The 27,036-nt window shown below is 33.8% G+C and overlaps 4 protein-coding genes across 9 annotated transcripts; 2 read left to right on the top strand and 2 right to left on the bottom strand.

Moving 5' to 3' along the window:
- Window positions 1–990: 990 nt before the first annotated feature.
- On the bottom strand, window positions 991–7,444 carry LOC122633599 (sperm flagellar protein 2-like). Its single transcript, XM_043821633.1, has 5 exons — window positions 5,136–7,444; window positions 3,417–5,036; window positions 2,217–3,309; window positions 1,770–2,075; window positions 991–1,565 (listed from the first exon to the last, which is right to left on the bottom strand). The coding sequence occupies exons 1-5, from the start codon at window positions 7,442–7,444 to the stop codon at window positions 1,299–1,301; spliced, it is 5,595 nt and encodes a 1,864-aa protein (XP_043677568.1). The 3' UTR covers window positions 991–1,298.
- Window positions 7,445–7,953: 509 nt separating this feature from the next.
- LOC122633305 (nuclear cap-binding protein subunit 3-like) lies at window positions 7,954–11,792 on the bottom strand. The gene is made up of 8 exons (XM_043821061.1): window positions 11,216–11,792; window positions 10,860–11,014; window positions 10,620–10,771; window positions 10,168–10,548; window positions 9,639–10,039; window positions 9,370–9,522; window positions 9,023–9,291; window positions 7,954–8,935 (listed from the first exon to the last, which is right to left on the bottom strand). Exons 1-8 carry the CDS (start codon window positions 11,330–11,332, stop codon window positions 8,791–8,793), a joined length of 1,773 nt encoding a protein of 590 aa, XP_043676996.1. The 5' UTR covers window positions 11,333–11,792; the 3' UTR covers window positions 7,954–8,790.
- A 999-nt stretch (window positions 11,793–12,791) lies between these two features.
- LOC122633293 (solute carrier family 23 member 1) lies at window positions 12,792–20,524 on the top strand. 2 transcript variants are annotated; one of them, XM_043821044.1, is made up of 13 exons: window positions 12,792–12,990; window positions 16,668–16,793; window positions 16,946–17,103; window positions 17,941–18,146; window positions 18,372–18,498; window positions 18,598–18,718; window positions 18,941–19,196; window positions 19,282–19,410; window positions 19,503–19,661; window positions 19,748–19,827; window positions 19,910–20,051; window positions 20,156–20,291; window positions 20,353–20,524. In XM_043821044.1, exons 2-13 carry the CDS (start codon window positions 16,782–16,784, stop codon window positions 20,432–20,434), a joined length of 1,608 nt encoding a protein of 535 aa, XP_043676979.1. In that variant the 5' UTR covers window positions 12,792–12,990; window positions 16,668–16,781; the 3' UTR covers window positions 20,435–20,524. The 2 variants fall into 2 exon arrangements, with proteins under 2 accessions (XP_043676979.1, XP_043676978.1); XM_043821043.1 differs by lacking the exon at window positions 12,792–12,990 and adding an exon at window positions 14,039–14,313.
- Window positions 20,525–20,970: 446 nt separating this feature from the next.
- LOC122633292 (sphingomyelin phosphodiesterase 4) lies at window positions 20,971–25,007 on the top strand. 5 transcript variants are annotated; one of them, XM_043821041.1, is made up of 14 exons: window positions 20,971–21,127; window positions 21,397–21,696; window positions 21,762–21,864; window positions 21,925–22,180; window positions 22,249–22,471; window positions 22,546–22,658; window positions 22,739–22,897; window positions 22,965–23,136; window positions 23,212–23,397; window positions 23,462–23,680; window positions 23,761–23,853; window positions 23,947–24,123; window positions 24,215–24,444; window positions 24,540–25,007. In XM_043821041.1, the coding sequence occupies exons 1-14, from the start codon at window positions 21,101–21,103 to the stop codon at window positions 24,676–24,678; spliced, it is 2,397 nt and encodes a 798-aa protein (XP_043676976.1). In that variant the 5' UTR covers window positions 20,971–21,100; the 3' UTR covers window positions 24,679–25,007. The 5 variants fall into 5 exon arrangements, with proteins under 5 accessions (XP_043676976.1, XP_043676972.1, XP_043676974.1 ...); XM_043821037.1 differs by having other exon boundaries at window positions 22,231–22,471; XM_043821039.1 differs by lacking the exon at window positions 20,971–21,127 and adding an exon at window positions 21,161–21,312 and having other exon boundaries at window positions 21,949–22,180; window positions 22,231–22,471.
- The last annotated feature ends 2,029 nt before the right edge of the window (window positions 25,008–27,036 follow it).

Genomic DNA, 27,036 nt, shown 5'->3' with positions numbered 1-27,036 from the left:
GAAGAGGAGAGCTATGGTATGAGAGAGGTAGAGCGCGGGCGCGTATGTAAGTATGTGTAAAAGACATTAATTAATGAACATTAAGTCATTCGCGTGCAGCTAATTGTTAAAGTGCATTCTTCTTATTCGGCGTGTATCATCTCGAACTTGTCTAGACCGTGAAGTAAAAGAAACACAATATCTATAAAAATTTATCGACACAAACTGATATCCTTCGCGAGAGCTGAAATACCGTAGATCTCTTTGGATCGAAATAAAAAAAAGAAAAAAACAAACAAAAACAAAAAAGGGAAAAAAGAAAAAAAAAAAGGAAAAATCTTTGACAGATTGATGTAGAATTTATTTTTGTATTTAGGGACGTTTATTTTCCTATCTCTCTTTTTCTCTTGTCTTTTATGTTATTGTTTATTGTTATGAGATTGTATATATACATTATATGAAATACGTATATACAATCTCTCTCTTTATTTTATTTATATAGATTATTAATGTATATATGTATAAATACGAAAAATATTAGAAAATATTTGTTGCGTTTAATTCTAATGAGAACGAAACTTTCGATTCGATCGTACGCCCATCAGCTCTTGCGGCTTTTCATCAAACGCGTGAAAATTAATATCGATCAGCAAAAACGAAATAGCGATTAAATCCAAATACGATGTAAGTTAAATTGCTAAGTATTTATATAAACGTAAGCAATTCTTTGAGATATACGAGACAAGACGTATTTAACGTAAACGCAGTTACATACCACGTATGAACAGAAAAACGTATCGTCGTTCACATCGCCAATTTATTATTAAAATACAATTTATTAAAAACGAATAATATTATAAAGAAAAAAAGAAAAAGAAAAAAAAAATACGCAAGAGACGAACACGAGGATCATCGTCGATTATAACGATCGCCATTGGCGAATTTCTGTTCCTCCTATTTATTTCGCAAATATCAAAAAAAAAAAAAAAAAAAGAGAGAAAAGGAAAAAGAAAAAAATAGAAGAAGAAGTAGAGAAAGAAGTAGATTGTGTTCGGTTCGTAATTTGAACGTAGAAAGTATATATACATCCTCGTGTACGTAAGTTCTTGCTTTTTCTCATCTCAATTTTATGCGCGTGATGTAATAGAAGAATAAATTCTGTTAAAAAGAACGATATGTAGATACATCGAATCGTATTAATGTTCTTCGAATTTATTTACAATAGGTAAAGAAGCAAAAAAAAAAAAAAAGAAAAGAAGAGAGAAAAAGAAATGAAAGGAAAAAGAAACAAGAAATAACAATAATGAGTTTACGAGGAGTCAAAGATTCCTTTCCCGTTCCTCCGTTATTATTTCAGAAAGCAGATTACCGAGATGTTTAACAACGAACTTGCTCGTACTTTCCAACAATTCCGTGATGAAGTCATGATTCAAGAAACGATGCGACAAAACCAAGTCTTTGTCGTTTGAGAGTTCTTCGTCGTAAAGATCGTCGTAAACGTCACGCAGTAATTGACGAAGAGATTTCTTCGTTTGAAAGAGATCAGGTTGGGAAGCGTGCCACGGTAAGGTAGCCGATAAAACTGCCTACAAAGTGAATTCATTATCGTTTCAACGAAATAATCAACGAGAAAATAATGAAAAATTGCTATTCTCCGATCTCGACATCGTCACATCTTGTACAATGTTAAAGATTAAAATGATTCGATACGAAGATTCGCTTGATGTTAAATGGCGTCTACACGTATATATAAAAATCGTGATATAATTATTGATTTGTTCTTAGTTTACCATGCAAACGTGGAACGGTAGCCAATAAACCGGCCCTCTTTCGATTCGTTCTTCAAATTCCTGATAACTCTCCAACGTTATTATACTGGAAGAAGTTCGAAGATCGTTGCTTTTGTCGTCTGTCGAATCGAAGATTTGCTCCATATTCGGTATACCGTGAAGTAACTCCGAGATATCGATCTCGCCGGATCCATCGATCTTCTGGATTATCAGTCGACGCGGTAACGTGTATTCGTTTGTTTCTTCCGTTATTGTCACGCCTGCTATAGCATTTTCAACGAGGAAGTTCGATATCTCTTTCGCTACCTTAACGAACAAATTGTTCGATCGATAATTAACCGATAGGCGTAACTACCGTTATTTGATATTAATCAACGATATTAGAAATGAATTTTTCTCAAGTCCAACTGGAATTTGTTGTTAATTAAAAAATTATTTATTAATTAAGATTACCTGAATCGCTTCTTCGCGCAAAAGCTGTCTCGTAGATTCCAATTGGGAGATATATCTTTTCTCTTCGAGTATCTTCTCGACGTACTTCTCTCCCTCCTCGAAGTCCGTGCACACTTTAGTTCCGATAGCTAACGAGAGTGCCTTTCCAAGTCCCACGCGAGGATCCTCGTCCTTGCAAAAGGCCAAGAGCAAAGCGGTATAATTGACCGAGTATCGATCGATCAAATACATCTGACAAAGCAACTCTTTCGCCAACATGAGTCTCAAAGCCTCCTCGGCATCCCTCTGGACCATTATCTTCTCCTCCTCGTCCTCTAATAGAACATCGTCATTGATTCCCCTGCTAATTCTCAAGGAACGCACGTAATCCATTGCCTTTTCCGGGATAATAGTACCCAACAATTTCTCAGGATTAACGAAATCCTTCTCTTCTGCGAATAACTCTTCGAACGTTCTTTGAAAGTCATCGAATAGGATGTGTTCGATGTCCGATGAAATATCGTCGGTATACTTGAAGAACCACAATGGTACGAAACGATATTGATCTTTCGTCACGGTCTCTTGCAATTCCGAATCTAACGTTCTAAATCTATTGCGAGCAGATAGAATATCTTCCTGAGTTGCCGTAGGAAGGTCCATTGCGTAGATGAGGAATTCGCGCCAATCGATGTACTCGCAACGACCGAAGATACTCTCTACGAGTTTTGATACGTCGCAAGAACGTAAGAGTTGCCAACACGTGGGAACCAGCATCGATCCAAAACCGTCTTCTTCCTCCTTGTTGTAAGATATCATGTCTTGAAGAACGTAGACGAGAGATCGTTCGGGCAACGTCCCACTCGGTGCGATTATTCTAAAGACGTTCATAAGGCGACCCAACTGAGAGATCGTGAATAGAGAGGGTTTCACGGTCTCCCTCGTTAATGTCGGCGTTGGCTCGGGTTTCGTTGGGAACATCAAAACGTTGGGGCTCACGTAGAAGTTTTCACCGTCTAAAACTAATTCCTCTTGAATCGGTTTCTCTTCTTCGATGGCGAAACAAAAGACTTTTATCATATCGTCCACGCTGTTCTTCTCTTTCCTGTATCTGTGCGTGCGTGTGTGTAAAAAAAAACAACTTTATACTCGTCGATCTCGATGAACATAGAAAAATATTGTTTCCACCTTTTTTTTTTTTTTTCGTTTCAACGATACCTGTCGACTATTCGTTCGTAGATCCGATGAAAGACGAATCTCATCGTGTCGAGGAGAAAAGTAACGTCAGCTTCGGCGGCGGCCAAGATTACCTTCAACCTGAACCTCATTCGATTGATCTCGAAGAGAGTAGCGTATCGCCATTCTTGAAAAAGATCCTGACCTCTGCTCGTCAATCTCCCAACGATAGTATCCGCCGAAAGTTCGCTCTTTCTCCACGTTCTTTCGCCGACCAACATATTCTCTTCCCTCTTCAACGCGTCATTGACGATCGTTGCGTTGAATTCTACAAAATTTTTGACGTAATTAACGTTGTCGAAGATCGCTTTGTAAACGGCGTTCTCGGTTGGATCGAAATCTGTCGCGTCCTCGACGTTGACGAATAAATTCGTGATCTCGCGAGTGAAATCGTTCGGATCCATGACGGGCTTGGCATGATCGAATCTCTCGGAGCCCGTTCTCGATTCCTTTTTATTCTTTTTATCTCTCTCTTTGTGAGGATGAAACGCGTTACTCGGGACGTCGGTTAGCTCATCCTTCTGCGATATCTCCACGTGCATCTTCAGCCTGTCGAGTAGAATTTTCGATAATCTCGATTCTCGAATCGGCTTTTGAAGCATACTCGTGTAATAATCTTGAACGATTTGAAGAGTATCGACGGATCGATCGATCTCGGCCTGAAGAATCGATATGTATATGTTGACGAGAATCACGGCTTCGACGTCGACCCAATGTTCTTGAATGATTTTCTGACGTTCCTCTTCGGCCTCTGACCTCTTCGAATCACAGATATCCCACAGATGAGTTTGAAAGTCGGTTAGACGACAGTGCAATTCGCATTTAACTTCCTCGTCGTCCCTGATGTCCTGGCTTATATCATTGAACGAACGTTGAAAATTTTCCAAGAGATTCTGCTTGGTGTCGGGTCTCTCGATAAAATTCTTGAGGTTTCTCATTACGAAATCCTTGTACGGTACGATAGCCGAGGAGTGCGTTCTCTTCAAAGAGAAAATTTCTATCAGATCAACGATGTAAATCTCTTCCACGTTTTCCCAAAGAGTAGCCAGGGCGTCGAGCAATATCGGACTCTGTGGAAAATCTATCCATTGCCATCCGTCCTCTCCGGGTTTCGGTATTCGAGGAGCATCGACGTCGTCCTCTTTGGATCCGTCGTCCGTTTCCATTTCCTCCTTCTCTTCTTCGTTCTCCGTCTCCTTCGAGGCGATCGTCGACTGGGATAGAAGCTGCCTAGCCACCGACTTCTTCTTGAGGAATACTTTGCTTTCCCAATCTTTATCTTCCTCCAACAACGTGACAATGTTCCCGAAAAGCTCCACCGAAGGTATCCTCGGCAACGATTTTTCCCCGATCACGAGCCTGGCAATTTTCTTTATGGTCTGGATGTCGAAGTAATCGTAATAGACGACGTACGCGACGCTCCGATCGGCGTAAAACTCGTCAAGAGCGGTCGCGTGCTCGGACAAGACTTCCACCAGCTTGTTCGGGTCTACGTCGAGATTCTTTGGCTTTGGTATCGCTCTGACGTAAGCCGTCACAAAGGTCGACGTCGAGGTGCATGCCTCTTTCTTCTTGATCGGATTTGGCAAAAGTTTCGACTGCCTGTAAACGTCGTATCGTATTAAGATGTGACATTCCCTTCGGCATTTTTACGCATCGATGTTTCTTATTCGACGTTTATATTATAGTGTCAATGATTGCCTGTATATAGCGTATTCGTCGATTTCGGTATCCTCGTAAACTATCCTCGGTAAAATCGGATCGATCTCCTCGATGTTAACGTTATCGAAGTTCACGGTAGTGGGATCCGGTGGAATTTTACGACCTGTTAAAGCGAATTCCAAACGAGCCATCTGATCGTAACTGTTTGGATAATCGATCAACGCCCATCCTTTGACCTCGCTGAGACTCTTGAGATACTCCAAGAGTATCCGCGTGCTCAGCTCGTTCGAAATTGGCTGACCAAGGGTGAGAAATTCGTAGGTCCATTTTCCAACGAAGGCGGCATTGCTCAAGATAGGATCGACGTCGTCGTAAGGTATTACTCGTGGCGTCTGAGTCTCCTTCTCTTCCAAACCTTCCTTTCCTTTCTCGTTTTCCTCTTTAGGCTTCGGCGATCGAAGCGTTTTTTTCGATCGCGCCGTATACGTGGTCTTCCTCGAATCCTCGGACTTACGTTTCGAGACGGTCGATTCCTTCAAAATGTCCTCGGTAGCTCGAAGGATGTTCGCGTCGATGTATCTCACGTCCAACATCTCCTCCTTGTATTGCAGCAAGCAGTAGTTAATGGCATCCTCCATCGATATCAAACGAATCCCGCTCTTGTTCAATAACATCCGAATAGGATTGTACAAACGTTTCTCCACGACACCCAAAATTATGGCGGCGGTCTGGACCTCGGGTATCGGAGCTTCCAAAGGGCCAATCGGGTACGGATAAACGAACTCTAAGAGCCGATGAACGATGTATCCCAAGACGAGTTCGCCCAACTTCAAGATTTCTTCGATCTCGGGTTCTATCGTAGGTACGTAATCGTCCCAAGGTGACTGCAAATTGTGATAACTCTCGAAATTAGCCTCGTTCAAAGCCTCCTCCCTGTCTATTCGCGAACGAATAATTTCTTCGATCTCCTCTTCCCTCTCATCCTGTTCGCCTTTGGGAAATTCGTCCTCGAAAATTTCGAATATGGGCTGACATTTTATGAACAACGTCTTCCACTCCTTCCAAATGACCTTCGGCACGTAACCTTCGTTGGAGCTTCGAAATTCGGCTACCTTCAACGCGACGTCGACCAGATCTTGAACGGTTTCCCGACAGATGCGTTCGTGTTTCTCGCGTAATTTTTTAAATTTCTCCTTAAGAATCCTCCGATGTAGTTCGAACAATCTCTGAAACTCGTTGTCAAGGTCTTCCCATTCCCAATCGAGTTCCTCTCGCGTCCGTACTTTTTCCATTTGGATTTTGTTCTCCTTAGCATCCATTATCAACTCTTGCACGATCTTTCTATTCTCGGTTATGATATTTTTGTAATTACGTATCTCCAACAATTTAGTTATCATTTGCTTCTCGTAGTGGCTATGATCCAACGCCCGACGAGCGAGTACCTCGTCGAAAATCGTCTCTTGCTCGTCCGACAACGCTTTCCAAAGTTCGGAGAGCAGCATACTCTGCATTCTTGATTTCACGGCATTCTCGATGTTCTCTTTTCTTTTGCGATTTTTCAACCACGATACGTAAGCCTTTGCAGCCTCGGGATCCTCGGCGGTTGCCTCGATTTCGTCGAACTCCTTATCGGACAGACAAGGATCATACGTTACAGGTTTGGTTGATTTGATGCGATGCTTCTGAGCAAAATCGTCCATCTCTTTCAAAAAATCCTCTCCCTTCATCGTGTCGCAAAATACTTTCGGAAGGTCAGGTTTGTCGATATCGATCTCCTTCGATGGTTTCTTCTTCAAGCTCTCTAGCTTCTTCATCTCTCTTCTACAAGATCTTAATACGTCTTGGAACTTGTTACGATGCCATTTTATCGTGCTGGTAGCTTTTTTTAGAGGCTTCGAGAGAGGATGGTCGGGTGGCTCGTACGGAGAAGGTTTTTCTTCGATGGATATCATGTCGAATTTACTTGAGGTAGGAATGTACTTCTCTCGTTCTTTTTGCAACGTGATAAAGTACAAACTGTCCTTGCCCTCTAAGCAGAGATATACTTTGTAGAATAATTGTAGACTCGTGGTGCCCTTGCCACAGCTGATCTCGTTGATACATTCGTCGGTACAGTCGACTCCGATGAAATGTAACCAAACGCGCAAATGTTTCAGGTTTACTCTACATAGAGCAGGATCCTTCGTCCGAATGATCGTATTCAATTGATCGCAATTGATGATCCCGTAAGTGTGAAGAATTTCGGCCAACAGATTACCGTCCCTCGTGTAATGGCCAAACAATTCCGGCGTTAGATCTATCAACACTCCTAATCTCTTTCTAAACCAATCTTTCAACACTTCGCCCATCACGTCGCTTTTATTTCCAAGAATTTGTTTTCTCTATTCTATACCGATCCAGACGGGATCTTCGTAGAGGAAATACGATATTTCGATATTTCGCTAAAAGTAAAACGCGGTGAACTGTTAACTAGTTCGTAGACGAATAATCGATTTGTAAGTATCGATGAATAATCGATCGATATTACGATGTGGAACGGAATAGTTGCAATTTTACGCAAGTTCTTTTATGAGAAACATTTGACAAAAAGATGAGCGTATCTCCAAATTTTTCCAACCGCAATGATAAATTTTCTCTTCAGCGTAGCTGTTAATACGGACGCTATAATGGAAGGCGACAGTACCGGCTATAGCGCAGACACTATATTGGAAGCCGACGGTACCGGTCATGGCGCAGACACTATAATGGAAGGCGACGATACTGATTATAACGTAGCGACACAAATGGAAAACGACGGTTTTCTTTCTGTACAGAGGACGTCGAACGGGACGGATACAGATTTAATACACACATTGCGTTCAGAAATATGTACAGAAGATTATTTATTTGATCATTTACAATATTCAATTTCTCTTCACTTTGTCGTAAATAATTTGATATTTGACTCACCATCCAAATACTAGTTCACTTTCAAAGAAGTGAACAATGAACACAAAATTTAATTTTTATCCAGAGAAGTTGTCAATGGACGAATAATAAAATTAAAAAACTAATAGTTTTTTGTTCTTACATTCTCGTAGTAACAGGATAATTAAGCGTATAAAAAATAAAATAATATTAACGTTTGTTAATTAAAATGAAGGAATGGATAAAAATTTATAATTGACCAGTGTTTTTTATTGTAGGATCTTGGAAGAAATGGTCACCTTTTATAAATGTTCAAGGAAGATTTATGGCAATGGCACTAATGATATAGTGCTGTTACTCGTATCTAATTAATTGATATATACATAAATGGGAATAAAAGTTTTAGTACAAATAGGATTCTATGAATGAACATTATTTACTAATAATAGCTATATATATATATATATATATATGTGTGTGTATGTATGTATCTGTATGCATGTGTGTGTATATATAAATACACACACACATATATCTCAAATAGTTCATTAACATTCAAGTAATCACTGTATCGTACACCAGAATCAGATAATTTTCGAATATATATATATATTGACACGAATCTTTTTTTTTCTTCTTTTTTTGGTTTTTTCTTTTTTTTTTTTTTTTATTTTATTTTCTTATCACAATACACAATCCCCTTTATTTCGATATAGTATAGTTTAAAAATCTTCAATTTCATAAAGACAGTTCTAAAAAATCACAGATCCGCAAATGCAATTGATGATCACTTAATATCGTTTCCATCCTCTGTATATTTGTCATTTTTCACTTCTATCCTTAATTGCGAACGTCCTCTCGTATGATTTCCAATACGCGAACGTAGATCGCCACTTTTTAATGTATCTCTTAAATCTCGACCTCTTGATTGTCTGCAAATAATTAATGATTAATAATACAATTAGTTGTACAGAATGTTTCAAATAGGAAGATTTGTTGTCTCTTTTTCTCTCGCTCACCTTTCCTTTAAACTACTGCTGTTAATTACACTTTTTACATTATTTAATCTCGTCCAAACAGTGGACGCAACACGTGGCTTATGTTGTACCACTTTGATCACGCTGCCTTTAGGACCTTGTACTTCTTTTGCCTCTACATCGCTATCTTCGCTATCGATCTCATTCTCTTCCCTTTCTTCGCCCTCTGTATTTTCCTCTTCCGTTTCTTGCCATTCGCCCTCTTCTTTCTCTTCTACTTGAGTATCCTCTACGATTTCACCATCTTCTTCCTATCATTGAAAAGATTAATACATGTCTAATCGATCGTTAAAAAAATACTTGCGTAATTAAAGTAACTTTTAAATTACCTCGGAATCGCTAGCTTTTGTAGAATTCAATCTTGTAGCGTTTCTATTTGTAACAACGACTTGTATTGCATCACGATATTGCGTCGGTTTGACCGGTCTACTACCAAGTCTCGACCGTAAATCATTTCCGCTTGACATACTATTTAATAACATCTACACATTCATTAAAAAGAAATAGATAAATGAATAAATAAATAAATAGTAAAGTACAGTTTTAAAACGAAGGAATTGTCAAAATAAAAATTAGATTAGTACAGATTAATACATACCTGAGTTTTGAGTTTAGCACGTCTTTTATGAATCTTCTTCTCTTCGTCATCCGCATGCATTCGCATACGTAACACTTTACTTCTTTTGCACCAATCTTCTTCGCTATCGCTGTCGTTACCACTGCTGTTACTTTCTTCGACGCGCGTCATATTTTTAGAAGGAAATTTAATGCCTAGTCTTTCCTTTATATTTCGTCCTTGATCCTTGTAATCATTTTTTAAAATAAAATCATTTTCTACAGAGTCATTAATTCCCCATGACTCGGACAAAGCACCCCAAGGATTTTTCATGCGTTTCCTGGATGTACTATCCTCTTCTCTCTCTTCCGACACTTTTTTTCTACTTTGTTTAATTTGTTTGTACAGACGTTTACGAGATTCCGTCAATATACCTTTTATTCCTGTCATTAAAAAAAAAGCATTGTTACGATTCAATATTACAACCGAGTTATTACGTAATACACATACGTAATACGTAATACGTAATACATACGCGTATATATATATATATATATATATACGATACTACCTCCAAAATTAGGATTCCCATATTTTTTATAATATTCGCTCATCTTCTCTGCGTTTGGTTGTTTCTTATCAGATCTAGTAGCAAATCGTAAAAAGATGCCTCTAGATTTAGGGTAATCAATACCTTTTCTCCATATACCAGGAGGTAAAGGATAATCAATATCTTTTATATTTATTTCATTTGTATCTTTTTTTCCTTTGATCTCCTTATCGGATAAGCTGCCATGTTTAACTTCTATGATGCAGTCTTCATCGGGGATGCTATCTATCATATCTGCATTACTTTTATTGCTTTGCAGTTTGTCATTAACACCTACAATACGTTTTGATAATCCTAACATGGCTCTAGCTGCCGACGCATTGTCCAGCCATACTACGTTACCTGCGAGAAAATTAATATTTAAAATATAAGCCGTAGCTCTACGAAATACGTATAAAGAAAAGAGTATATACATGACACATCGTTTATCCATTCGATAGATGCCGGAGCATAGTCTTCGAAATATTTAAAAACGTCTTTCGTGCTCATTTCTTTGGTTCCTCTCATGTGTATCACATTCAATCTAATATTCCTTGTATTCTCGTTATCTTCGCCTATGCCCATGCTGATACGTATTAGAAAGAAATTATTAATACGATATATAAATTATCATCTGTTATTAGCTATTAACAAAGAAAATACCTAAACTTTACCTCGTATATAAATCTTGTTCGTAATTAGATAAAAAACTTTTGGGCAATCCAAAACGCTTAGCTCTCTCCTCCATTTTCAACTTTTCTTCTTTACTAAATATGTCGATACCCGTTGTAAACGTTCCGGCACGATTTTCATAACGGCTTTCAAGAAACTAAAATTTTATACGGCATGGATGTAAACGCGTTCGCTTATAAATGGAATAAATAGAAACAATAATAGTAATAAACAATATAGGTAGCAGTAATAATAAACAATATAAATAGAAACAATAGTATCGATTAAACTTAGTAAATCATGGCTTGCAAATCTGTGTGTTTTTCTAAGCCACGAATAAAGAAAACTTCTCGTTTACCTCGGAGATATTTGAATTATTCGGATGATTCAGTTTCGCGTTGGTTTCCAAAGAATCACTCGTTCTGGATTCTTGTTCCAGTAATATTTCCTCAATGGGTTCTTCAATCATCTCCATGTTATACACAGTGAACCCTTTTTATATTTAGTAGCATATAATTCAACTCGTTAAGTATACAAAGATCTCGTTAGACGATATGCACAATAAATAATCCATGCAACATGCGAAACAAGCGAATTAAATAAGTAAATAGGTTATGATTTACACAAATAAGAAGAACCACAAACTATGACGAAGCGACGCGTATTATTCGCCATTAAAATGGACAACCATAAACGACAATCGTTGGAATAGATCAACCGTTAGGAAAAAATTTCTTTCTACGAAATTGTATTATCGACGGAGAAAATAGTCGATTGATGTGTGTTCATTTATTCGTATATTTATTTATTTTTTTAGACATTAACAGTAATCGTTTCTCAATAATCTATGCACTTTATATCGCATTGTAATCGTGTATTTATAGTTGAGAATGATTAACGAAATAGACAAATAAAATTATCCTGATGTATATGTATAAAGAAAAAAAAATAATAATAATAATAAAAATACTCACGATAGAACGAACGGGGAAAGGATTATTATCGATTTGGATTGAAATAAAAAACAAAGATTGGAAATGTAAACGATGCAAGTAAGCCTTTAGTCTACTCGACGACTTATAAAATCAGTCTCTCATGATTCTAAACGTTCTCGCTCTTTCGAAGATACTTTCATAAAATATATCGAGTTTTTAATACTGGTAATTAATTTAATTAATTAATATCGATTACGCATACACACACACACACACACATATAATACGTATTATCAGTTATCGGTCGATAAAGTGGAATACTGCTGAAAAAAATAAAATACGTATGCACGCGTGTTACATCGTGATATTTAATCGAGATAACAGTTTTTATTAATGTTCTTATATATATATATAAATATAATCGTTGTATTGTTTAAATTTATTAATACTTTATTTATATCGAGATAGAGGATCATCATCGGCAAATTTTCACTTGTTGAATGTTATTTTGCGACGTAATTGATAGAAAAATTATAACGCGAGTATCGTCGAGCTAATGGTTGCATGTAATTATTTTTATCCTATATATTGCTACATATTTGTTTTATATCGATCTTCTCTATTTTTGGCGTTTTTACTATATCATAGTTTTGATTTATTTCCACCGATGGTAAAGTCGTATTACATTGTGCTGAATTACCAACAAAATTTTTACGACGTTATGATCGTATACATCGAACTTTTTCGTTATTGTATTTATTAAGTGACGAGAGGAGGAAAAAATTGATCGTGTAACGAAGATTAGGCAGAGTATAAAAAATTGAGAGATACTAATCAAAATCGTCATTTTACGTAGTAGAAAATTGTTATAATATCATATACATCTATTATTTTGTAAGACCGAGTGATTTGCGAACATTTACTGCATCTTTTTTTTTCTCTCTCTTTTTTTTTTTTTGTAGTAGTAATTAATTGTACGTTCGAGTGTCTACTAGGAGTGTCATCGAGAAATAAACCACTCACACATGCGCGTTTAATTACTTTATCTTGAAAAACCGGTTTGTTTGATGCTTAACTTTCGAATGTTTAATATTGAAAGATAATTTAAAACATTGTTGGAAATGAAGAATTATTTTGACGAATCCAACCTGGATTTCTTCAAGAAATTCGTGATACGCAAAAGAGACGATAAAAAGAGGTTTGTTTCTTTTTTCTTCGTACGAAGATTCGTTCCTTAAAAACATCAATTAAAAATATTAATAGAATGTACGTAGATTTACGTAATCCAGTCTGTTAGAAATTATACTCTATTTTATTTTCTTATCGGTCCTTCCATTTGCCAGACTGATTCGTAATTGTTGAAAATATTTCTTGAATCAACGTAAACAGAATGATAGGTTATTTTTTTGCATGATACTATATAATTTATATTTGGAAAGACCAAATACGTTCTTTCTATTCGATGATTTTTGTTTTAACATGTTCTACATTTTTCTTTTCTTTTCTTTCTCTCTTTTTTCTTTTTTTTTTTTTTTTTTTTAATTTTTCTAAATGGATCACCGCTTTAACAAGGTTATTATAAATTGATGCAATTCTAGATAACATTCTTGATACTTATCTTTATGACACTAGTTATACAAAAGGACTTAGTTCATACATATTAATTTGCATTACACGTCACATCAACATATGTTCATTTTTATTATGATAATTGTTTTATAAATATAACGTGTGTGCTTTTGGCAACGATCAAGACGTTTAACTTCCACTTGCCAACGTGTGAAACAGTAAAGTAGAAGGGAAAGAACGCAACGGATCGTAGAAAGATGTTTCGACGTTTACGATTTGTCGATTATATTATTTAGAAAAATAATTAGAAAGAGAAAAAAATACCGACCGATCGACAGATAGACAGACAGACAGACAGACAAAGTGAAAAGGAGAGGGAAGAGGGGAAAAAAAGTGTATTCGGTAAAAAAACGTTTGTTTTATTTAAGATAGGAGACGTTTGTATTCGATCTTTTCGAAAATGTCGAAATATTTCATTCTGACGAAGACGTGCTTAACGGGCATTTAGTGATATATCAAGGCGCGATCATTTCTATTGGCACAGTACGCTTTTAGCTTCAGATTAAGAAGGAACTACTTACTTACGGCGCATTGCAAAACGATCGAACGAGATCTATATATATATATATATATTTTTTTTTTTACTTTGTATTATATATTCGCATATTATTAACTTTATACATGTCTATATATTCATATACGTGTATGTGTATTTCTCTCTCTCTCTCTCTCTCTCTCTCTTTCTGTCTCTCTTTCTCTCTTTCTTTCTCCGTGTTATATAATATAGTTTAAGACATTTAATTGAAGTGTTCGAAAAAAGAAGGGAATATAATCGACGATAAGAAAGTGTAATTTCCGTTGTTGACATTGATCAGGCAAAGTTGTTGATTCGTTGTTTCGTTATTATCATCTTGTCAATATGAAACAAAACGGAATACCATTGAACGAAATAGTAAGTAAATTTAATTAACGAAAGTTAATAGTGAAAGGTAACAGTGAAGTTAACCTAACATATATTTTCTTTTGTTTTTCTTTTTTGTTTTTGAATACTTTCACATAATTGTAAGACGAAGCAATTAATAAGTATAATTCTTTTGGATTATCGACGTAATCAATTATCGTTTTTATGATTATTGGTACGATTAAGATAAATCAGCATTCTCTCGATCTTTCGAAGGTTTATATATTTTTTTATCGTTTTATTCATGTTCAAGAAAAACAATGCTTATTTATTTTTTTGTATTTTATTGTTCTTTCCGTCGAACCTTTTATTCTTATCGGTAAATTGCCCGGTGCATGTTTAAACGGTGTAGTGATAGGATGTAACGATATACTCGTGCAACTTTTCGCTTAAGTATACTGTTTACGACGTTAAAAAATAAACGTTCTATAGGGTGGTTTATCATTAATCTGATTTTTTTTTATATGATTGTTGATTGTATATAATACAACTGTAATGGCTTTATAATATTTAGAAAAATAATTTTTCATCAGAGATAATCCTATACTATCTTCTAATCTTTTTCTTTACTTTTTGATAATAAATTTGATTCAGATTATATCTTATGAACATAGAATAATATCGAAGACAAAAGAAAATGTTAAAGTTAAATTCTTCTTGGACTCTTACATAAATTCATATCTTGAAGACAAATAGAAAATTTTTAATGTATTTTTAGATTTTTTTAATAGGTTTGTTATGCCCGTATATTCGTCCAGAACATCCGTTTGTGGCGTCTCAGATAAATCAATTTTACTGTTTGAAAATCTTTAGACCGTAAGAGATGCACTTCGTTCAATTAAATTCTCCCAATGTCACGGGGCAATGCTTTCAATTAAACGTATCACGTGAATATATATCACGACGTTACACGCTTTCAATTCATTTACATTTTCAATGAGTCCCAAATTGTACGTTGCGCGATGAATCAATCGAACTTTCTGATATATTAATCGAATTTTTGAAATTTTTTATCGAGAAAAGATCTCTTGATATTTTATTTTTTTAATTAATTACTTGCTTGACGGAAAATATTCTTCTTACGATCTAATTGGCTATTACAAAAGCGTTCTCAAAGTTATATGCCCGTGTATATATTTCTTAATAATTCATCGTCACATCGATCTACATAATAACGATCTAATCTAATGTAAAAGTATTATGATATATTATATTATAATAAGATATATCTAACAAAGATAAGTCTAACATTAAATCGATCTAACACAAAGTGTTAATTCCAATTATATTAGTAATTGTTGATAGTATGAGGAGCCAATAAAAGTAATTTTTCTCGGAACATTCTTGGAACTATATGTAATTTTATAGATAAATCAGAAAATTTAACCATTACGTGTGACGGTATAATCGTTTTCCTTAATTGTATTTATTCAAAGTGATTACAATTAGATCGTAATTATAGTGCGATGTATATCGTATAATAGCATAGTAATCAATTTTCCGGTATGAGGAAGAATTTGATAGAATGAATAGAAAATGGAAACGACGAATTCGATTTTGTACAAAACATTTGCTTGTTTTTCGTCAGACTTTTTATTGATTCTAAACTTTTTTTTTTTTTTTTTTTTTTTTTTTTTTTTTTTTTTTTTTTTTTTTTTTTTTTTTTTTTTTCTTTCTTAGAACATCGTAGTTACTCGGGATTAAAAATTTATTCTTCGTTGTTATCGTCATCATCAGGACCACATTTATACTCTTATTATACCAAAAGAACGATAAACAAATTCGCACGAATTTTTGTTTGTTTTATTTTCTTTTTTCCTGGCCTTGCTTTTAACATATTCAAATATATCGAGCTATTTTTTATATATTTCTTTTTTAGCGAGGAATAAAGCTTTAAAATGTTGCTTCCGTAGAGACTTTGCGCTTAATATGACAAATGCGGCCTTGATTATGGTTATCATCATCATCATCAAATTAATTTATGCCGAGAGCGATATCTCAACGGTTTAAAAAAAAAAGGGATATATAGTCTGTAACATAATTTTCTTACGTAATCTCGTTCGAAGTGGTATATTTTTTATTGTTGTAAATGAACGATCACGCGTACCAGGGAATAGTAATCCGATTGCAACGAGGAGAACAAATTATCATATATTACAAGATCGAGGAAAAAAATTAGTATTTTCTTTTTCTTTTCATCTTGTTTCTGTTTTTTTCTTTTTTCTTTCTCTCCCTCCCTCTCTTTTTTTTTTCTTTTTTTTTTTTTTTTTAACGAAATTTTCATCTCCCTCTAATATAAGTCTAATATACGTTTTATAACGTTTTACTTTACGACTTTGTTTTAGGACTTGGAAAATTCCACGATACCTAATACTGAGGAAATAACAATTTCCAAGAACAGAGGAGCTGATATTACTTATGGCATCGACGATGTACCACCGTGGTATTTGTGCTTTTTTATGGCACTTCAGGTATTATTATTATTATTATTATTATTATTACTATTTTTTTTTTTTTACAAATATTAGCAACGTTTTAAGCCCGTCTGAAAAATCTTTGAGGCGTTACAAAAAAAAAAAAAAAATCAAAAAATCGTATAAACTTTTTGTAAAAATTTTTTTAGCATTACTTGACCATGATTGGTGCCATCGTTTCGATTCCCTTCATCCTAACGCCAGCACTTTGCATGGCAGAAGATGACCCTGCCAGAAGTTACATAATCTCAACGATGATCTTTGTAACTGGTCTTGTCACTCTTTTGCAAACTACAATAGGATGCAGGTGATGATATTATCAACGATCATCTCACAACTTTCCTTATCTCTCATATGTTAATTATCTGTGTAAACATCAGCAACAGATTAAATTAATGATTAATTATACTCATAAATTATTATTAATCAATGATCGTTATCAGCTCTTTCATAAGAATCTTATCATATCGTGATCGATCATTCAAAAATTTATTTACTTTGTAGAAAAATTGGATTTTAGTTCTTTTTTATGAAATAGCTATTCTGATAATAATTATATAGATTATATAAAAAGTCATATTTAAAAATAGACATGTATATATTCTTTCAATGTTAACTTGAAAATTGATTTATTCATAAAACATGTCGATAAATAGTTGTTTGCATAAAACGCTTACAAATTCTATATTTATCATAAATGTGTAAGAGATATTTACATTTAACGATTCTCGAGCAGAGAGCTATAATCTATTGCATTGAATGAATCGTTATTGTCAAAAAAAAAAAATAAAAAATAAAAAAAAAAAAGATATTACATATACAGCAAGCTTTAAATAAAAAAGAAAAAACGAGTTATTAGCTTTGACTATTATCTTCAATAAAATTTGAATAATAAAAAGATGAGCGTACAAGTTATTGTTCTAACAGTTTCTAATCATAGATTAAAGTATTTAAAATATACGGTAGAGAATCTTTGTTCATAATTTATATTGACGTTTATAATCACTATCGATAAAAATATTGTAAGTTATTCCATACTAAGAGGAAAGAAATGAGAATCGAATTGTAATTGCATTCATTTTCATTATTGAATATTTGATAAGTTTGTAATGTATTTATTGTTTTTTATTATATCTTGTCGCAGATTACCTTTGGTGCAAGGTGGTACTATATCATTTTTAGTACCCACCCTTGCTATATTGAGTCTACCACAATGGAAATGTCCAGCGCCAGAAATTTTGGAAACAATGTCTCACGAAAATCGTACAGAGTTATGGCAAATTCGTATGAGAGAATTATCTGGTGCAATCGCGATATCCGCATTGTTTCAAGTTATTGTTGGATTTGGAGGTAACGATCGAGCATTCGTGATACAAAATATAAACAGATCTATAGGAACGTAGGAAATTCCGCATTAAATATAATTAACATTAATTAACATTAAGAATCTTATCCTTGATCTTTTTTTTCCTTCTTTTTTTTCTTTTGTGAAAGAAAATTAACCGTAATTTAATCAAATTGTAAATGCAAGTATAAGATTTAAATCGAATATATGAATTTTCGTTTGTCCGATAGGAATCATCGGATACATGTTAAAATTTATAACTCCTTTAACGATCGTACCGACCGTTTCATTGGTCGGATTATCTCTCTTCGAGAATGCTGCGGAAGCTGCATCGAAACATTGGGGTATCGCTGCTGGGTATAAATCTATATGTTTCTTTCTACTTAAGTAATAACGTGGATAATAAAGGGTATCTTCGACGATGAAGTTTTTTAATAAAATTTCTTCTCTTTACAGAACGATACTAATGCTCACGATGTATTCGCAAGTATTGATCAATGTACCTGTACCGATAGTAATGTATCGCAAGGGCCATGGATTACAAGTCATTTGGTTCGAATTATTTAAATTATTTCCTGTAAGTTACGTCATACATTTTTAACGTTGTATATTTTATGATTCAGACGAAAATGAGACAGTACGTCGTTGTACGCTTTAACGATGAATTTTACGATGTTACCCGTGCTCTTTCATGCATATCGATCGTTTCTAAAACGATCATAAATTCCCATCCATAATTATCATTTTCATCGGCAATTATCTATAGATCTTCTCATATTAATAACGATGTTATTCGTAGGTACTACTGACGATCGTAGTAATGTGGATTATTTGTACGATTTTAACGGTCACCGATACTCTGCCTGTCGGTCATCCTGCTAGATCCGATAGTAAAATTAAAATTATCAGTGATTCTCCGTGGTTTAGAATCCCATATCCCGGTCAGTGGGGAATACCTACGGTTAGTTTGTCAGGTGTCCTTGGAATGTTAGCAGGTGTTTTAGCATGTACAGTTGAATCTATCAGTTATTATCCTACTACTTCTAGAATGTGTGGTAAGAATTATGTACTTAATTATATCAACAAATCCGCATATGTATATTAACATAAATAATTAATAAAGAAATAATTAATATATAGGTGCTCCACCTCCACCAGTTCATGCTATTAATCGAGGAATAGGAATAGAAGGCTTTGGAACGATGTTGGCTGGCCTTTGGGGCAGTGGCAATGGTACAAATACGTTTGGTGAAAATGTTGGCACCATAGGTACACTCTCGTCCGCTTTATCAGCTTCATTTGTTAAAGTTCGCATTGACAGAACTATCATTCAAAATAATGTATTCTTTCGTTTCGATTAGGTGTAACGAAAGTAGGAAGCCGTAGAGTCATACAATGGGCTTGCGGACTGATGATTTTACAAGGACTAATTAGCAAATTTGGTGCGGTATTTATTATCATACCAGAACCGATCGTTGGTGGAATATTTTGTGTTATGTTTGGAATGATATGCGCATTCGGTACGATTTAATAACGTTTTATCTTTAGCTGAGCCTCTGTTCGACAACGTTTCGAAACAGTTCATTTTTCTTTTTTCCATTCATAGGTCTCTCGGCCTTGCAATATGTAAATTTGAACTCTTCGAGGAACTTATATATTCTAGGATTTTCTATCTTCTTTCCTATGGTCAGTGCTAATAATCATTACAGTTATTTTTTTGAAGATGTCAATCCAATTTCGAATAAATTTGATCTCCTTTAATATTCAGGTACTATCCAAATGGATGATAAAACACGCAAATGTAATAAATACGGGCAATGATATCGTTGATGGTGTTATCACAGTATTATTAAGTACAACTATTTTAGTTGGTGGTGTGATTGGTTGTTTATTAGATAATATAATACCAGGTAGAGTAGATTGAATTGAAATTGTACGATATTTCATAGCAATCAATATATATATATATATATATATATATATATATATATATATTGTTTCAATCAAAATTAAGGTACTGACGAGGAACGAGGTTTACTAGCTTGGTCGAAGGAGATGGAATTAAATGTCGAAACGTCGGATGAAAAACAAGGCGAGGAATACGTACCGAATACATTTGATTTTCCCATTGGAATGCAATTATTAAGAAGGTAACATTTAAATTTTAATAATAGCAAAATCAAACGTATAAACGAATATTTTATATCTTAGATGGAAATGGACGTCTTACTTACCATTTTCACCAACCTATAAGCCAAGATCTGGTATGTGTAGGTGTAGTACAAAAAAATAAATATATGCATTTAGGTATATATCATAAAAAAGATTTGTAAGAACATGTTCGTTATCGTATTATAGATTAGAATAAAGATTAGAAATATTATTTTTATTAATTGTGTATATTGCATAAGAAATGTGCATTCGTAAGATTTAATAATAAATTAATCCACACCGAAAATATGTTCGATAACAATACATGACAAGAACAATGAAATTATATACACGTTATTTGTATTACATTGTAATTGTATACACGTATTATTTAAGTTTATTTTGTAAAAAACAACATTAACATAAATTACGAATATAAAAAGTGTTTCCTTTAGATTTTTTTTGTGATATGATCTTAAAGCACGTTTTTCATAGCGACCGTAACACAAATTTTCATTCTTCTGATTGGTGAATACAATAATGGAAGTCGACTGATTTTTTCTTATTGGTCGACGCCATAATGCAGTTCGATGATTTTCTCTGATTGGTAGGCGCAATAAAGGAAGTTGATGGATGTTTTTTCATTGGTCAACACTTACGGAAGTTAACGATTCTTGTTTTTCTCTGAACACAATAGTAGAAATAGCGCGAAATAAGTCAAATAGTGTGAATCGTAATCCATATACGTTTACTCGATGATATTTAAGTATTCATAGTATTGTATTTAAAAATATAAATAAGTGTAATAATGGCTACCTCCACAGATATTGCTACGGTAGTGTCTATAGAATTTACTTTTTTTAATATCTCTTAAATTTCAATTTTAATTCAAACGCAAGTTTAACCTCAAACTATTTTGAATATATATTGAGATTAAAAATTAATAACTTTGTATAAAATGTCGAACAATCTCTTTTAAACAATATGAATTTATATTGTGTGGCAGAACGTAACTTTTTAGTATGCATTAGTTTCATTAGTATAATTTGAAAGGTGGAAATAAATGCATTAGATAATAACAGTAACAAAAGTGCTTTATTTCAGATAAGGGTACAGAGATACCTAAATTTGCCATTAGTACAGAGATGTAGTGAGTTGGCAGTATTAATAGATGAATCAAGTACTACGGAACTACAACATGTATTTCCAATAATAATAGATTCTCTGTTTGGAATAACAGATAATATTGGTTGGGGTTTGCATAATATTACTTATAAAAAAAATCCACAGGAATATGAAATGCTGTATAATTTTCTTAGTCCACATGGACCAATATTTTCTCTTTGTTATAAATTACTTCCAGATTGTTATTTAAAATATAACTTTCCAATATCGTATTTGCCGGTAAGTCGTTTATATTTTGTATAGTTGGAAATAATCGTTATACTTCATACTAAATATAATTTCAGTCAAAGATACGATCGATGTTAGAGGAGGGTGTAATACCACCTTTCTATCTTGACAAAATTAGAGAAGACCAAGGAACAAGAGTTCCATCAGCTTTATTTATGAGTATCCTTTAAAATTCTCAATATAATTAAAAATATAAACTTCGATAAAGAAAATATATAGATTGTTCCTTAATGGTTCTTACATATCCCTTCGAGTATTACATTTTTCATTTCGCTTACCATTTGACGAATCCCTGGCTACAGATACAGCAGCAAGAAAATGTTTGGGTAAATTGGGAAACGGTATATGTTCAGTCGGCTCATTATTATTTGCATCATTTTTTACCGAGAGATAATTCACCAGTTTTACCAATAATTGGACCGTACATAAAAAAAACAACTCAAAGAAAATTGATGCAGTCGCCTGAAAATAAAAGGTAATATATCATTTTTTTTACAAAAAAGAAATGCACTTTGTGTTTATTAGTTTTAAAATTTCAATTAGAGAATGTCATAGATTACAAACTCCACGACTTTTGAGAGCATCGATATTATCGCCAGGATCTACCAATTTAGTGGTAGGAGTTCCTCAACAGCAATGTCTTCCTCAAGTATGGAGGAGTGAGACGGTAATACAAGTATTTCTAGATTTTTGGATGGAATATACGGAAGACGATCATATGCCTTCTCAAATGAATATGTCATACTCTACTCCTATTCCACATCGTGTAAGTAATATAATTTGTATTGTAATATTTTTTTTCTTTTAATCATTTTTCAACGTATAACATTATTATTATAGCACAGCATTCATTCTGGCGAACATATACGTCTAGTGAGAGCATTTATAAAAACTTTACATGAGTTTGCAAACAGTTCAACCGGAGATAAAAGTGCTATGGATGAGTTAAAAAGGTATTATGTCGCTTATTCTTATACACATTTACATTGTTACATTGCGTAAGAAAGATAGTAATGTTCCGTTGTCTTTGAAGGATTATTTTGCCATCTGTGCAAGGAAAAATATATGTATTCCTTCGAAAAGCGATACATCATTGGCCTCTAGACAGTTCGTTCAGATTAATTTTGGAGGCATGGTTGAGCTTTATTCAACCATGGAGATATATTCCAGGAGTGACATATACAAAAGAAGGGTATGAGAGAATAAATTATATCTTTAACAAAATTTTACAGTAAGATTTATATAATTTATAACTGTAGCAAACCGGAGGAAGAAGAGAGAGGCAAAATACATGATCCAAGCAGATGGATAACTTTTGTTGCTAATAATCTACTGGCTTATACGGTAATATTCCAACAATTATTACCTCGTTTTATGAGAACTGACCTCGTGGCTCCGAAAAATGCTTTGATGTTATTTAGAGTTACAAAGGTAATAAACATGCTGTGTGTAATTTGCAAAATTCTTATATACATATATATACATATTTTTTTTATCTTTGCAAAGGTATTTTCTCAACCTCATTTGGCAAGGATATTATCCGAAGTAGAAAGTTGCATGGATGATGCCAATCTTAACAGAAATCGTATGCAATCTAGTCAATGGACTTCTGTAGTAAGGCAACAAATCATGGAACTCGAAGGACCAACGTATCAATACATTCCTATGTTTTCAACAGCCACCATTACACAAGTATTTGTTATTTTTTACAAAATCCTACTTACTTCCATTTATTAATGAAGATCGTTCGTTTCAGGTAACTTTTTTCTTAAGTATAATCAAACAAGCACATTTAACAGCAACGAGTTTGATCGAAGCGTTAGAAAAGAGGAAACGGAGTCAACAATTTTTAGTTGCTCTATGGGAATTCTTTTACGGGGAAGAGAATTCGTCCGATGATATTTCCATAGAGGAACGCCGTAGAGTTCCTATATTTTTAGCAAACGCTCAACAGCAATTGATCGATATGTTCCAAGTAAATATAATTCAATTATAAAATATCTCGTGACTTCGCATCGTAAATTAATGATATATAGAGAAATTTATCGTTTTTAGATTTTACTAGAAGATATTCCACAAATTAGTATTACACCTGATCAGGAATATCACGAAAGTATTCTCTCAACTTCTTTCCATCATCAGTCTCAGGTCTTTTCAAATTTTACATTTTGTCCTTGTTACCTTTCAACGATCTAAATTCTTATTATTCTTAACTGATAATTCATTATTTATTACGATTAGATGGACTCCTCGTTAGATTCAAGTAGGCCAGGCGTTTTTGTACCGATACCGGATGGAAGACAAAATTTTCGATACATCGAATATATGGGAGATCCGGAGTTACAGCCAGTTCGTTCCAACGAATGTGCTTTTCTAGTCAGAAATTTGTATAATTTTTGCGCTTATATAAATAAAAAGGTAATATTTTTTTTTACATATATATATATATATATAATAGCTAACAATAGAGACTACAAATTGAATTAAAACGTCCGTAATTTATTTGCAGTATCAATACGAGATAAATACTTTATACAACAAGAGAAATTTTCTTGGAAGTATTTGCCGACAAGTACTTATACCGCCAACCACGATTGTAAAACTTCCAAAACGAACCATTAATGGTTTTTCAAGTGGTTACGAAGAATTGATACCTCCTCGATTGAGCTTAAGACGATTATCTAGTTATGGTTTCTTGATTTTTATGTTAGCGAGTATGTTTATGGCATGGATCACAAAGTTCGTATTATTCATTTACACCCTTAACGTTATTCATCGTAATTCTTATCAGTTTCAATAATGTTCTTTTTTTTTTTTATTTTCTTATTTCACAGTTACGGAGTACTATGGTTATTGTGCTTAATGTTTTTTATATGGTTCGTGTACATATTAATACGAGCAATCTTCGAACCATGGTTCCAAACAAGCACGAATACCTTTAGACCAAACACAACCGCTTTTTCAATAAACTAAACGTATAATCGAATATTATAAAAAAAAAATAATGAATTGCTTTATTCGATGTGGACTAATATACACGAGAATTAATTCGCAGCATTATTTAAAAAAGAAAACAATAAAAAAGAAAAAAAAAAGAGAGAGAAAAAAATAAAAGAAAAAAAAAAAAAAAGAAACAAAAGTATTGCGAACGAATTATGGTAATTAATTGTAAATGGTATCACACGAGTTATTGAAATTTATATGAAATTAGAGATATGTCACAGCCGATATATTTTTGATAAACTTTTTTACAGACCATTGACACGGATGGAATAATGGAATAAATTGAAATTTTCTATAGAGCTATTGTCTTGAAAGGTATTATTAATAAAAAACGATACTAACGTAAAACCCGAAATTGGATTCACGTAAATAACTCGATTGGCAGATATTTTCGGTTAAACATTAACGTCGATAAAGGGTTCTTTTGAAAATGGGTGATATCAATTTATTGCCGTAGAAGTTGCCATCATTCAATCAATACCACGTGCATACTATCAATTATTATTTCTCCTGTTAGTCGTATTACATATATAGATTCTATCCAGAACAGTATATATGTATGTACTCCGAATACATAGGACACAACACAGTTCGTTAACGTCGATATTGTGTAAGAGACGTAGTCGGAGTATCTGGCGAAAATTGTACCCTTTTTCTATCGAACCCGACTCCACCTTTATAATGTCGTTCAGAGTATGTTCTGTTATTATATTAAAAAATGAACGGATGAAAAAGATTGCGATACGAAACATTCGTCTTTCTTTTTTTTTTTTTTTGGGTTTTGTTTTTTTTTCTCTTTTTACTTTTTTTTTGTTCTCATTTTTTCGTCGTATATTTCTAATCTTTTTAATACTAGGAAGAGTAGATAAGCCTCATCGAAATGTTATTATCGTCGAGCACAGCCGGTTGCAGCTGTTCATCCGTCATTTTTACAAGAGAAAGGATTTGAATAAAAAAGAGACGATAGATAGGACGATTACTTCGATTAAATTCCGATAAAAATTATTTACTTAGAAAAAAAAAAAAAAAACATGCAAGAAAGAATGATCGTGAAAGTGTATGATGACTTAATTTCTCTTGATTCCAGTTTTCCTACAAAAAAAAAAAAAAAAAAAAAAAGAGAGAGAAAGAAAGAAATAGTTGAGCTCGGTTCAGTTAATCCTGTCTGCAATAAAGTTTCGGTCCTTTATTAGCAACTGCACGGTACGTAACAAGGGTGTAACAGTTTATCAAGTAGACACCTAATCTCGTATAAATTTTATTTAAAAAAAGAAATAAGAAAAAAAGAAGTACACACGAGCACGAGGTAATATCTTTTTCTCTTTCTTTCTCGGATATCTTTTAAATTGAATTTAATTAAAAGAGACGAAGTTCTCCATTCGATAGGATTTGTCCAAAAGAAAGATTCCCTTGCAATTTTTCGAGTGATTAGAAGAGATAGGTGAGAGTTGATAAAATAAAACTCGCTGCGTATTACTCGATAACTAGTTAAAAAAAAAAAAAAAAAAAAAAAAAGAACTCATCGGGTCGGAAGAAACTTGAAACCTCAGGAGTACAGGTTCTATGTGTTCGAGACCTTTTAATTGGATCTCGCCACACGTCGTAGTATACGATGAAGAGAAATTTTTAATACTTTTCAGATACGGCCAAACGAACGAAAGAAAGAAATAAATAAACTCGATACTCGTGTTAAAATTTTAGTTAGAAAAAGAAACAGGGAGAGAGAGAGAGAGAGAGAGAGAAAAGAAAATCTCGAGACACTTGCATCCTTCGCAAATGTGAAAAATGTTTTCTCGGTTATACCTGAGACAAATACGAATAAGCGAAAAGTTTCCTACGTTATTTCAAAGTCTCCAAAGATATTTCAATACTCCCTCCGATCAATATTTTCTTCGGATATCAAACGTATTCAAATTTGTCTATCTATATTTTTCAGATTTAGATCTGTACTCTTACCTTTTGAGGATAGAAATAATTCAACGTATATTTCAATGATAATCAGTGAGTTAGTCGATCATATCCTAGACATATAGTAGAAGAGAGATATTCCAGGTGGATTGGCGTGGCACATTAGATATATTAAGCCATTAGTTTGGTCTTCATCGTGGCGTGGGTGTATGTACACGTCTCAGCAGGTGTAACACGAACACGAACAGTTTTCGATTCAAACTTCCTTCGAGAATGAGGACGACGAACGCTATACCTTATACATACTTAATACGTATGTATCTATATACCTGTATACACACACACATGTATATGTAGGTATATCTTTATCTCTTTCCTTATCGAGAGGAAGATCATCGTGCCCCAAGAGAAAAAGTTTAA

Source organism: Vespula pensylvanica, chromosome 12, assembly GCF_014466175.1.
Source record: "Vespula pensylvanica isolate Volc-1 chromosome 12, ASM1446617v1, whole genome shotgun sequence".
Classification (NCBI taxonomy): domain Eukaryota; kingdom Metazoa; phylum Arthropoda; class Insecta; order Hymenoptera; family Vespidae; genus Vespula; species Vespula pensylvanica.
Note: the sequence above shows the minus strand (reverse complement) of the source record. Positions and strands in the feature narration are given on the sequence as shown.

Coding starts and splice junctions, on each gene's coding strand:
- LOC122633599 (XM_043821633.1), bottom strand. CDS start 7,444: ATGGGCGAAGTGTTGAAAGATTGGTTTAGAAAGAGATTAGGAGTGTTG. Junction 2,076..2,216: donor AAGAAGCGATTCAGGTAATC/TTAATTAATAAA, acceptor TTGTTCGTTAAG/GTAGCGAAAGAGATATCGAA. Junction 1,566..1,769: donor TACCGTTCCACGTTTGCATG/GTAAACTAAGAA, acceptor TTCACTTTGTAG/GCAGTTTTATCGGCTACCTT.
- LOC122633305 (XM_043821061.1), bottom strand. CDS start 11,332: ATGGAGATGATTGAAGAACCCATTGAGGAAATATTACTGGAACAAGAA. Junction 10,772..10,859: donor GAACAAGATTTATATACGAG/GTAAAGTTTAGG, acceptor AATACGTATCAG/CATGGGCATAGGCGAAGATA. Junction 10,549..10,619: donor ATGGATAAACGATGTGTCAT/GTATATACTCTT, acceptor ATTTTCTCGCAG/GTAACGTAGTATGGCTGGAC.
- LOC122633293 (XM_043821043.1), top strand. CDS start 14,281: ATGAAACAAAACGGAATACCATTGAACGAAATA. Junction 18,719..18,940: donor AATTATTTAAATTATTTCCT/GTAAGTTACGTC, acceptor TGTTATTCGTAG/GTACTACTGACGATCGTAGT. Junction 19,411..19,502: donor TGAAAATGTTGGCACCATAG/GTACACTCTCGT, acceptor CGTTTCGATTAG/GTGTAACGAAAGTAGGAAGC.
- LOC122633292 (XM_043821037.1), top strand. CDS start 21,101: ATGGCTACCTCCACAGATATTGCTACG. Junction 23,681..23,760: donor AATTGATCGATATGTTCCAA/GTAAATATAATT, acceptor TATCGTTTTTAG/ATTTTACTAGAAGATATTCC. Junction 24,445..24,539: donor TTTATGGCATGGATCACAAA/GTTCGTATTATT, acceptor CTTATTTCACAG/TTACGGAGTACTATGGTTAT.